Source organism: Solea solea, chromosome 1 (genome assembly GCF_958295425.1).
Source record: "Solea solea chromosome 1, fSolSol10.1, whole genome shotgun sequence".
In the NCBI taxonomy this organism is placed as follows: Eukaryota; Metazoa; Chordata; class Actinopteri; order Pleuronectiformes; family Soleidae; genus Solea; species Solea solea.
This window is the reverse complement of record NC_081134.1, coordinates 44254479-44267906: the sequence shown is the minus strand read 5'-3', so window position 1 is coordinate 44267906 and position 13428 is coordinate 44254479. Positions and strand designations below refer to the sequence as shown.

The window sequence follows — 13428 nt, the reverse complement described above, 5'->3', positions numbered from 1 at the left end:
AAAAAGAAAAAGATGTCCTAAATCCCACTAGCCCTGCGTTTTAATCTACGACAGTTCACACAGATCCCATCTGCTCCTCATATCAACATACTTGCACTTGCCAACTCGAAGGTCTACTGGTCAGGCCTGCGGGGGTCAAGAGCACAAAGTGGAGTAATAAAATCAAAGTGACCTAATGACAGTGTCTGCTCTTGATCACTGGATATCTCTGAAGGTTTTCATTATGGAATATTATGATGGCGGTAAAGCAAAAAAAAAAAAAAAGAAGGATGTTAAAGACCCGGCCGAGCTCTTTCAGTGTGAGTAATGATCGGAGAGCGCGGGGCCACAGACAGCTTTACTGTTCCCCCTGGCTTTAATGTGTTAAGGCCGCAAGCTGATACGGTACAGTACCCACTAAGTTACATGCTGCGCTGTGTATCATGAAACCTATTGTGTTTTGATGGCTGTAGATTACCTCCGTGAATATGTTGACTGAATTTATGTGTGTGATGTCAGTCAGTTATTTTTATGACATCATTGTATATGAGGAAATCCCGTCTACAAGCAAACACGTTTTACTGTCTATAAATACTAGCCTTACTCACTCCACACTTAATGATTTCTGCAGCCCTAAAGGGAATTGCTCAAACCTGTAGAGGGATATGTTATCATTGTACATTTAATACTTTTTAGTGAGTCACATTGATGGCTTGAAACACTTCTTCACTCGTGATATGTGATGCAGAATTGCTAACGACAACATGTGCGAAAACAAAAAAGATTATCACCCTTGTATAAAATCATATCATATATCCAGAAGATCCAAATGTGTTGAAAATAAAACGGCAAGGGGATCATTCGCACTAGCAAATGAAAGTGGAAACAGCAGAATGTGACTTTAACACACAGCAAACCAAGTGTGATCAAGTGGGCCTCTGATACTGACAATTCTTTAAATATTTAATACTTAAAGCTGCTGTGTGTAACATTTAGGAGGGTTTATTTGTATACGTACATAATTACTTTTTGCCTTAGAATAATGATAATTGTTCTAAAAGAGTCACATTACTACACAAACAAACATCCTTGCTGGTATGTGAAGGCCACTGTAGTTCCCTGGTGTGCTTGGAAAGAGGAGGCATGAGCACAGGAGTCAGACATTAGTCTCCCCAATAGATGCCCTTTAATTCTCGTGAGTAATTATTATTAAAGCCAAAACATCATCCTCTCTCCCTTCACCCCTGATTTCACCCTCACCCCAAAGGTGATGTGCACAAGTGGACATCTGCATCTGATTTCTTGGATAACTTTCTGGGAACAGATGGTTTCTTTCAACGGTCACTGCTTCCTCAAGATGAGGATGAGCTGAAAACATCACAGAGTGAACTATTGTCTTTATCACCATCAGAGTCATCGCAGGATGTTATTTGAGAGTTAAGGCATAACCTGCAGGCCGCTGCGAGTGACCTATCAGGAGCACAGATTAAGGAGATTTGTTCTTATCGTACCTTTTCGCTGCTTGTGTTGCAAGTTTCACTGGTTTCAACATGACAAAAACGCAAATTTTTTTCTCCAATTAGCAGCTGAAGGCACGTGTGCTGGTCTGTCGACATTCAAACTTTCCTTTCTGTTCAAATCAGCATGAAGAAATGACCAGTTTAAATGAGCATATGCCAATGAAGAATGTTTTTCATGACTTGTTTTCCATTATGCGTCGTCTTTCATTGGCGCACAAAGCAAGGGAAATTACTGGAGCAAGGATTGAAACTACCGTCAGTTTATTCATGGAAAAAAAAAAAAAGGTTTATACTGTATGTACAGAGAACAGCAGACATGGTTCGTAATGGTACACTGTTGTAAAAAATAAAAATTGCACTATGCTTACATATACATCATCTTTTACCACCATAATACCAAACTGTGGATAATAAAACAATGAGGGGTAGTCATAAACATATAATGAAACAATAACAATATAATTTCTCCCAGGATAAAAAAAAAAACACCCTGAAACAATAGCTTTCACAAATAATAAACCTGTATTATGGGATGTTATTAAATTTGCATGTTAGGAGAAAACTCATTAGATATTGCAGCATCTTGAAACCCTACCAGTCCATGAAGAAACATACTGTATATAACACATCACACATGCAAACAATCGTTCTGCCGCAGACAAACACAAACTAACAGATACGAAACGGAGAAGGAGAGACAGTAAAAGTGAAGCACAGCCTTGTTTGTAACCTCCTGTTTGTACTCCAGACTCAGAGGAATAGTTGTGATTACTCCATTGACTGAATCATCTGCAAGGTCAGGCCTCCCTTCTTCTCTGCTTCCCACTCCACTGCTCTTCTCCCACTCAGCAGCCAAGTGGTTCAGATGGCTGCCAAGGCATATTCATAGACATATTGGAGCATCCAGTTACTGGCAGTGTTCACAGACACTTAAACACATGTCCACCTACACTAACACATACACACACACACACACATACAATGGTAAATTGGTAGCTGAACAAACACACACTTGCAAGTGTGAGGAGCACAAACACAAATTCACACTCAATTTGCCTCTTGGAAAGAACAAAGTCTACCATAACATGTTTTATTGAGATTTTAACTTCCTAATTAGCTTGACTCGAGGACTATTATCAGTTTAATCCATAAACATATATTATGATAGTGAATGTAAGTTAGACTGGGGTGAGCTAAGGCAAGGATATGTTTACATTATGGTAACCTGGTTACTGTAGTCATGCCACTGTATGACTTGTGTGTTAACACACTTAAAGCTGCTGTCACTGAAAAACTTTAGTCAAAATACATCAGGGATGGATGTTTACAGTGGTGTTGTAAACAGAAAATAAAAAATGTACGTAGAGGGACCTCCGTAAAAACCACACTTGCAAAGTTCCACTTAAATACAAAATAAATTCATTAATTCAGAGAATCAAATGATTTATTTTCACTGATGCCAAACGAGGACACCAAGCAACCTCGAGCTAAAATAAGGCTCTACATTCTGACAGCTATCACTGACCTAAAGTATTTGTCTCGGAACTTTTCCAGTGTCCCGCAACACTTTATCCACTCCAGAAAGAGGCAGTATTTTAATGTGTGTTTGTTGCTGACAGCAGCTTTATTGGAGGAAAAGCAAAAGACCAAGGGGTCATCACGTTTGCCTTTCCAGGAAAATGATAAAGACATACGTGGAATCGCTCTAAAAAACCTTGCGCTTCCAAAGATAGAAACCCAAGAACACACTCACTCACTCACACACACACATACACATGTACCACTCGTTTAACTGAACCGTTACAAGGCTCCCAAGTGCTTCACTATCAATGGACATAATCACGAATGGAAAACAAAATCAGCTCCATTGTATCAGGACTGTGGATTTACGCAGCCCCACACTGAAGCCACCCACTGTGGTTTCCCGTGTAACCACTGTGATGAAATATTCAGCGAGGAACAGCTCCGACACCTCCGGTCCAAAGAGCTTCGGTTACAACCAAATTGTTCTACGGCCGCACACTGAGGCCAGAGCCATGCCAGCAAGGTCGGTGTTTCTTACTCCTCAATGCACATCACAACAAAGAAGCACAATGGGGCTCATTCATTTTTAATAAGGCACATTGACTAATCATTCAGACCTGACCCCATTTATACTGCTGGATTTCCTGGGTGGGTGAAGCAGAGATTTAAAGCTGTTTTCCTCCACTGGTGACAGTGACAATGTGAGGATAAAAAAAAAAAAAAACAGAGATAAAGCTGTGAGCAGAGAGGAACAGAGAATTCAGGATTATCATATTAAGCACAAGACGGGGTTGGAAGGAGGACACGGACTCGGAATGGTGTTTAATCAGGAACCATAAAGGGACTTTTCTCTGAAGTGAGGTGGGGGGGTGGGGCGGGGGGGGGTTGTACGGTCATGGCCAGAGACCAAAGTCTGAGTCCACACTTCACACAAGCTGTCTAACCTCTAAACTGTGTCAATACATCCTGCCAGCACTCACACACATACACAAATAAACATGTAGAGCATCGTGGTGCACACAAGCATTGGTTCAGATCTCTACCAGGACCCAAGTGGTACAAAAACATGGCAGTGCTGAGGAACGGTGACATTAAAGGGATACTTCAGGTGTTTTCTTTAAGTGAGGTTATATGACGTGTTTATACATGTTCAGCATTGACGTCACCAAGTGTGCTGGCTCCCACTGGCTCCCACTGAATACACGGCTGTGACCAGGAGACACGAGGAGACACTGATTGTGGCCACTGAGCTAAAACCTCACTTCATAAAATCCTGCAGAAGTCGAAGACATCTCAAGAATCCTGAATGTCTGCTATTTGTTTATAAACTGTTCACGTCCCGCACAAAAGTCCAAAATCAGCAACTTTACATCAGTACTTCAGTATTTTCTGCACCAGGAAGTCCCAATGTGATCATTTGTGACTTTGGTGTGGCAGTGTGAGCAGTTTGCAAACGTCAGATTTCAGTCTGGAAAGACTTTTTTTAAAGCAGGGAAAAGTGGTACACATTCTTAATACATGTATATCGTAGACTTGAGCAGATTTTATCAAACATATCGGACCCTTTTGTTGCGTGGCTAAAATGTGTTTCTCATTGTGTCCCTGCTGGCAAACATCGTCTCAGAAAGACCGAGCATTACTCAGTGAAGTCGGTGCTGAAAACATGTCAATACCTCATATAACCCAACTCACAGAAAACCTATTCATTTTCAGGTCATATAGCTGTCAGTGTCAACGGCTCTCAGCTGTGTCTGATGAATTCAACGTCTGTATGTGAACAATCAATGGACTAGAAGGCACAATCTTGGTGGACGATAAAACATCTAAACTAATTTCTTTTATAGATACAGTTAAAAAAGATCTTGGTTCTTATCCTTTTTTTTTTTTTTTTTTAAATATAACATTTTCTATCAACAATCCCAAAGTAGTATCAGCATTATATATATATATTTATTTATATGAAAGCCTTATTGCCCTCTTCGTATTTTTCCTGTTAATGCAAGAATTAGTCCTGTTCTCTCAAAACTACAACTGTCCAGGATCATGGTCCTCTCTCAGGAGTAGAAAAGCCTCCCTTTCTCAGATCCCTGAAGCCTGCTGAGCTTGGCGAGCTGAGAAGGAGATGGGGGCACATCCTGTCTGTAGGGGCCCTTGGATTGAGGTGGGGGCTGTACCGGGACAGAGTTAGGGGCATGTGTGTGGTCGTAGGTGCTGCCACTGGAGGTTTCTTGTGCTGGAGGCAGCCCGGCCTTACTGGCCTCCTGCTCTCTGCGTCTCTGCTCCTGCCTCAACAACTCCTGCGTCTCAAGGAGGGCTCGGGCATTGAAGCTGGACGTTCCCAGGTAGCCGTTATGCGATCCTTGGACATAGCGAGGATTCTCCTTGGACATTTGGAATTTCTCTGCAGGGACATGCACCTTCTCCCATGAATCCTGGGATGCTGTGCTGGCGTTCTTACGAGGTGGCCTGGACAAAAAGAAAAAAGTAATGAGGTCAGCCTCGCTGCTCAGTAACTCGCCGTCAACAACACCTGGGTATAAAGGGAAGAAGGCAGCAGTTAACTCTGTTCAGAAAAGATTGCTTTTTTTTCCTGTACTGGCCCCTGGGTCAGCACTGTAGAAGGGGAATTCAAAGGAAACGGCACTTTAGCAGAGAACAGAACCATTTCCACATTTTGAGAGATTAAAAAAGGGATGTGGTGGTGGCAGAAAACAGCATGGTTGTGGCAAAAAGGGATCTGTCATAGCTTGCTGCGCACCGAATCCAGTGACACAGAGACATGAAAGGGACAGCAGAAACAGAGGAAACCTGAAACGCCCACAGGGCTATTAGTTCCAGATTGTAAACAAACACAAATGTTAAAACATCCCGAAGAAAATGGCTCCTCTCTTCCGTTTAACTCCTTTTGAGCGACGCAGACGGGAGCACTTATGGCACAGACAGAGTGATGGCAGGCCTCATGGCATTGTCTGTGTTCTATACTCAACATCAGTCTGTGTGCCTGCCCCTGCACAAGCTTCATCAACTTTTATACAAGAGGAAGAATTTAAGTAAGCAGACACTGTGAGGGTTTAAGGCTATCTGCCCTATTATTGTTTCATAAAATCAACAACGATACATTTTTACTTTTGTATAAAACACATTTAAAAAAACAGGAGGTAATTCACTAAGTGAATATACAATGTGTTATTCCTGAAAAAACAATTGCAGAATTCAGAGTAGATTAACAGGACAGGTTAAAGGACCAGTGTGTAATTTGTGGTACCGTATCTATGGATGAAGTTGCATTTCTCTAAACTGAACACCTTTTACGACAGATAATCATCATATGTTGCAGCTTTCATTTTTTTGTAGAAATGCAGAAGTTTTTGTTGGTTTTAAAGTTTTGCCAGAGTAGGCACAGCTGGAACTGTCAGGACACAAAGATAACCTTTTCTCTAAAACCTTAAACTGCCTGACAGACATCTCAAAATATGTCCTGAAGCAGTGAAGTTGTAAAGTTTAAGCTCCTGAAATAGTCAAGCTCTCCTCTCTTCTTCAGTGTTGTCTGTATCCAGGTATTTCTTTTCTTTATTCTTTTTATTCACTGATATTATTGAGCAGCTGATCATGGCTAGATGCTGCTTCTACCTCTGTCTTTTTCTTCCTGAAGCATATAATTAATTTGCTTAAGTGCATTTGAGAACAGTGGAATAATGAGGAAGTGTGGAAATGTTGTTTTTATTCACAATTCTGAGTCATTTATTTTCATTGCCATGCATGTGTAAAGGCTTGATAGCATTGGAAAATAGCATTTTGTGTTGTTTGTCGGGCAAGTAAAAATGTCATTCTCAGAGTTTAAAGCAGAAAGACACAGAAAACTGCGGTTATATAAAAAAAGATTGGTTGAGCAAGTAAACTTTCACCATGCCCCATCAAATCTAATCCTGTATACAATTTTAACACTGCAAAAACAAATAAAAATCAATGTTTAACACTTTCAGAGAGCCAAAGTCCAGTCAGAGATATATTAATATCCCATACCAGTGTAACTACTCACCAAACCTTAACTGAACAAAACAAAGGCACCAAACCATGAGGCTGTTTTGGTTCTGTCCAAACATTAACAATTCAACGCTGCTGAGGTTTTTCAGGAGTTTAAAGTCCCTGTTTTGGAGGAATCCATTAGCAGCAACTCTGTGCAAAGGATATTAACCTCTCTTAAGCAAATACCTAATGTTTTCTTCAAGTACAGCCAAAGATTTAAATCCCAAAAACCTGCACTCCAAAGAAGCTCAAACCATCATATACCCAACTACTGAGAAGTCAACTGACCACACTGACATTTCCAAGGTTGTTTTTAGTCATTCTGATGAAGAAGATTTCAAAGAAAAGCTGTGGATTTTAATGCAAGATAAAACCACAGATGACATTTTCTTAAAAAGCGTGGTTTGCCATGAATAAAAGTCAATGTATTTGTCACAGATACTGCTGCCATGGTCAGCAACAACATGTTCCATGGCTGCTGTGTCACACTCACTGTGGAGCCGAGAGAAGAAAGAACCTCATGCAACATCGACTGTTCCACAAATGCACACGTGAATGTTAAGATATTCACGATGACCTCGTATTCCATGATTCCTGAGTGAAAGCACTTCCTGGAACTCATGGTTAAATGTTTGGATTGGAAAGTAAATCAAAATAAGATGCCGAACACCTGCACATCATGTGAAACAGTAAAAACATGTTCATCGCTGCATTTTTAGAAGTCATATTTTTCCATGTGGATGCACTTCTGCCACTACAGGCTGATGAAAAACATGTGCCTGTGAGTTAGGTGGCTCTCTCTCTCTCTCTCTCTCCGACTCCATTGTGCCAAACGCTTAAGCACTATTAGCACCAAGAGCTCAGGCTGAAGTGAAGACTATGTCTAAATCCTTCATGTTCTCATATGTTCTAGTCAACCTTGGGCAAAAGTAAAAAGTTCAATGAGAGGAAAACTAATGTTTGCAGGTGTGTTTGTGAAGCAGCTGTCAAACCTGGTGATAATGTGTTGTCACCGTAGAAAAGTAATTGTCTGTCTTTTCTTCTACTTTGATTTTCTTGACAACCAATTATCCACCTTTTCAGTACTGACAGTTCATTTGGTAACTTTTTCCTCATCATTTCTCTGACAACATAATCAGAGGTCAAACCATTTTGAATAGTTATCCAAATTTATTTCCACCCTAGAATTCTTATTCATGGTATTCATTATTAAATGACATGGTCTACTTAAGGTTTTATTTGATGAGCAGACGCTTTCCAAGAAGACGCTGTGAGCTGTTTAATGTGAGCAACTCTTCTAAAAGCAACATTTTTATCTCTTTTATTTATTTTAGGCAATAATCTTCCACTCTTTTAATTAGACCAATTGCTTATGTTACCAACTGGGAATGTTTTAGCCATTATAATGAGTGATGTAACAAAAAAAAAAGAAAAAAATTTGCATGTACAAATTGAGGGTTGATTAAAAGTTGATTAAAAACATGTATGAATAACAAAATACAGCTCAAGTTGCATTCCAAAATACAAGACTTAATTTCAGGCTACTGCTCTTCAGTGTATAAGCCCAGCGTCATGCATGAGCCAGACCAGACTCCAGCATCATCATGCATGGGTGACATACAAAGGATAAGCTAACAGAGGGTCTGGAGCTGCTATGGAACATGCAATTGGAACATATTTTGTTGGTCAGTTGGTAAATTATTTTTGATTACATTTTTTCCAACTCAGTCATTTGTAGGCCACTGCAAAATCCATGTGAAAAGAAGTAGCTTGTGTCAACATCACCACATTGGATCCACATATTGATATTTGAGTTTTTTTGGGGGGGTTTATGACGCAACTCTCCCATTTATCTGGGCCTGGGACCAGCAGGAGTATACTGCATGTGGCTGGGGTCAATTAAAACGTCTGATTAAACTAATTAATGGGGAGCCATTCACCCTTGACCAGTAAGGATTCAAACTGGCAACCTTTACAGTTACAAGTCGTTCTCTTTGCTGCCCTAGCATGTCAAACATAAGCAGCATAGTATAACATTGTAGCTATGGAGCACATCTCTTTACAACATGCCATCTTTGCTTAGTGAAGCATTTACATGATATAGAGCTCCCGTAGCTGACGTCACACAAGCAAGGAAACTCCCTCTGGCAGGGAATGACGCTGTTCATCTCTATACATGTGCCAACTAGACATAGACAACACATACATCAGCAACACGTCAGACAACTCATCTATTTGACGGCTGTAGATGTTGTGCCCCAGAATGCCAAAACAGTTGGAGACCCCCCCCCACAGATCCAGAGAGATGTAATGTGCCAAAAGCAAATAGAAGACGACCAAGTGATGGGAACTCACAAATCATGGACTAAGACTACAGTAGATTTACCAAGAGCTAGCAACGTCAACACAGCAATTATTTATATTACACTGCCCGTTGCTAAACAAGTCTATCTTTAGCTGGTAGACACCAGAGTTTAATGTTTGTCACAAAGCCAGATTGCATTCATTTGTGTCCCTCGAGGCTCCTGTAAACTTTCAGTGACTCTCTGAAGTAAGATGAATGGAAGTTAATCAGGAAGTTGAAGATGTCAGGATACTGCAGGTCTGGAATAATGTAAATCATTTCCAAACTCGGCATTATGGGGATCAGATAAAGTCTGTCAACTTCACAAAAGGTTGACAGGTTGAATCCAGCACTGCTCCTGTTCATTTGCTGCATCTTAGGCTGCCATTACAATCTTGGATTTCACTTTATTTTTTTCCTGATATCCAGTCCAGCATCCCTAAAAGGAAAAAAAAAAATCATCCTATTTACAGTAACACATTTTAATACAGGTTTAATATAAGGTGTGCAACCACTTGACAAGCACTGCCCAGCAATGACACAACAGCCTGAGATAACACATCTTTCATACAGAGAATTAGCCCACATGTACGCCTTGCACCGTGCCTGCTCCCTTTCTCAGAAACCATAAAGCCATCAGTGGGAACTGCCCGCTTTTGAGCTTAAGTGTTAAGTTTGCTTTTCCATTTTTAGGATCCATTAAGGCCGGCATGCCATGGAAGACCTGTGACAGTGCCCTCTGCATCAAGGGTGCTAAGAGAAATCCCATTCACACCTCACTGCCTCACTATGTGCTCAAAAGGCTTTTGAGTTTACACACAGACTCCCAGCATGCTTTTAGTCCAAGAAATGCCTGGATTTCTTAACTGACTGAGTCTCATTCCAGAAACACAAGATACAACAAAAAAAGCATTTTCTTTTGAACTAAAACCTTGGCAGTGGCGGACTGTATGACTGCCTAAAGTCACAATTATACATTCAAAAGAATAAACTGTCCAAAGCTTTATTTTCAGCTGGTATGAAGGTTAAATATCACAGCAAAAACTATGTAAGTAGCAACAAAAGCTACAAGAAGGAACTCCAGATCTGTGGGTTGGTGAAGTTTTTGATAAAGATAAGGAGAGTAAAAAGAGCCATTCATCTGCAGCAGTTCAGCATAGTCATCTCCACTTCAAACAATCTGTTCACTGTAAATGTATAATGAGTGAATGAAAGTAGTTGTGACAAAGGCAAAATAAACTTTACAAGCTTCTTTCAGATGTGCACTGATCTGCAATCTCAGAGCGGCTTTATGTTCTTAACATAACTCCTGCCAGCGTCACTATACTCTCTGCAGGAGAGATGCTGGTGGATTCACAGTGAGTTAATGGGTGGCCGTCTTGCCTATATGGTCAAGACAGGCACCAACGGTGTTGTGAACGTGTTTAATCCAGACAGTGTCCTGCTGCAACTGTCACATTACCTAGAGTTTGATCTGCAAATGGCTTCACTTTCATAAAGTTACTGCAAGAATATGCAAAAAGCCCATTGAATGTAAATTATATAAATATAAATAAAGCAATTTTGACAATTGTCAGAAATATGGACATAATTCCACAGGTCTGTGCTCATTCTTTGAGAGCACAGACATTACATAGTTGGAAAATCAACAGGTAACGACAAAGCTGTTCTTGTAAATGCACTCAGCATCTATGGGAAGAGGAGGAGCTGCAAGTACATGAGCTTGGGTCTGCTTATATGCATTCCTGGGCCAGTGTGCATGCATTGATTTACTGTACATGTGTTGCTCAAATTCATAACGTTCTTACATTCAGTAATTGGCAGCGAGGCAGCTGTAGGACCAGACTGCAGAGAGAGAGAGAAAGCCCCACCACATGCTCCATGTCTGGGCGAGCCGCCATGCGTTTACACCCCGGTTTGGCGTACAGCAGCCAGCACTGCTCATAGGGGAGCCACTCGTTTTAAAACCCGAGATGCCTGTTGCATGGGGTAGCAATCTGTACTTCCAAAATGAACTTGTGCTTTTAAAGAACAGAAGAAGGGAGATTTGAGGGGGAAATGATTTGGTGGTAAAGAGGAAAGAGCCGAGATGGCGTCGTTCCACAGGAATGTAATCGTGATTGATGCATCAGAGGAGCTAGTTGTCTTATCACCTCTAGTCCTGCGCCAGAATATGTCGCTAAGAAGATTAGTTGCATTTACAGAGGGAGGAGATGGGAAAATACATCATGCCAAAGAGTGGGGTAAATTTAGAATGACAGATCATAACAAACAAAGCCAGGAAGTTGGCTCGCAGAAACGTTTGTGGCCGCTGCGTGCTTCTTAAAAACAGCTGGGAAGAATCAGAGTTTACAAGGAAGAGAAAGCACACACACATGCTCAGATACAAAACCATTTGATGAAAAATAAAAACAAATGCTTGCAATGGGGAATGGAAAAAAAGAAAAAAACTATTTTGGAGATTACACAAATAAATTTCTAACAAACCTTGAATAATGTTTTCTTAGTTTTGGCTGAGGAATGCAAGAGCTGCCAAGAACAGCAGTTCACTCTGGCCAAAGTTAAGAGCTTTATCTTGACCACATTCATGTGCGTGTGGTTGTGTGTGTGTGTGTGTGTGTGTCTCTTTCAAGCTAATCAGTGGTTTCTCTTTCCCACTAACACACTCATTCCTCTCCCAGCCCCTCTCGCTCTCCACTGCCTGTCTCCGCTAATCCTGTTCCAACAACAAGCCTTCATTAGTTCTCTTCTAGTCCTCGCATGCCAGACAGGGAGCTAAGCCGGGCTGTGATCAGATAACCAGTAACCGTGGCTTCTTCTGGAAGCTCTTTTGGAAGAACATTGTGTGTGTGTTTGGAGGAGGTGGTCCCCTTTTAGCTGAAAGGCTCACTTTTGGAAGAGAATGACAGGATGAAGAACTTCCAAAAAAGAAGTGGTTTGAAATGAAGGGAACTATGGTTATTAATCTGGGTCTGATACAGCATCTAAAAAGGCTTGAAAAACATGTGGAAGTACCCAGAGGTGCATCCATCGTTACTAAGGAACCAAAGCTTGGGAGCCGCTGAGATGACTGAAGTTGCTGCAGCTTCACTGAATTGATTAAAGCATTAAACTAAGGGAAGAAAATCAAAAAGAGAACAATTGATTGGTGCTTTTGTATGAATCTTCGTTGAAAATAATTTGTATTTGTGCGTGCAAAACATGCTGCTTGTGAACTGCCCCTAAGACTACATCTCTAAAATGCCTTAGCTAATGTCAAAGGTCAAGCCTGAGCCCATGCATGTCTTGGCTAAAAGGCACTATGAGATTATGAGAGGAATGCATATCAAAGGCCACCCTCGTCTGGCTTTTTGGCCTGTCAGACGACTTTCCCAAGAGAAGCAATTGCAAGGAGGGAGGGAGGGAGGGCCTGAGACAACTGTCACATCACATGAGATACCAGCATATAACACCTATGAAGGGAATGCATAGATTGATCTGGCTTATACAGGCCACATTGATTACGGGTCCACGAGGATCACAAATCCATAGCCTTAGACAGGAACATGCTTCAATCGACCCAGTTGTGGCCGTCCAGAGACCGCAGAGGAAAAAATGTGATAGCTATGAAGGAGGTGGAGGTCCAGAGTGAAATCACAGGGGAACAGAACTACTCTGGCCAAGAGAATAAGAGAATGAAAAGACAGCACTTGCACATGCACATGCACACACACAGGTTTGCTCAGCTGTCTTTCAATTCCTTTTTCACAGCCTTAACCTAACCACAATTCAAATATTAATGTTAAATTTAACTAGTTCCTCAGACCAGGTTTTGGCTTCCATAAGGACAACTGGTCCTGGCATGGTCAGTGTTAATGTCAGAAAGGTCCTAAAGAGGTAACAAATGCAGGTACACAGACACACACACACACATACTGTACTGTATATACACATATTTAGCACATTGGCAAAGCTGTTACCTTACTGCTACTTTCAGCATTTTAGAACATGTTTCACATTTCATAATGTGGGGAAAAAAATGAAATATTAAATAAT

The 13428-nt window shown here is 41.0% G+C and overlaps 1 protein-coding gene across 4 annotated transcripts in view; it reads right to left on the bottom strand.

Moving 5' to 3' along the window:
• Positions 1–1743: 1743 nt before the first annotated feature.
• The window catches only part of LOC131462458 (partitioning defective 3 homolog), a 325725-nt gene continuing 314040 nt past the window's right edge, over positions 1744–13428 (bottom strand). For all 4 annotated transcript variants that reach the window (XM_058633698.1, XM_058633714.1, XM_058633708.1 and 1 more), the window contains one exon: positions 1744–5489. In XM_058633698.1, coding sequence (XP_058489681.1) covers positions 5078–5489 — 412 coding nt within the window. In that variant the 3' untranslated portion in view covers positions 1744–5077. The remainder of the gene's footprint in view (positions 5490–13428) is intronic.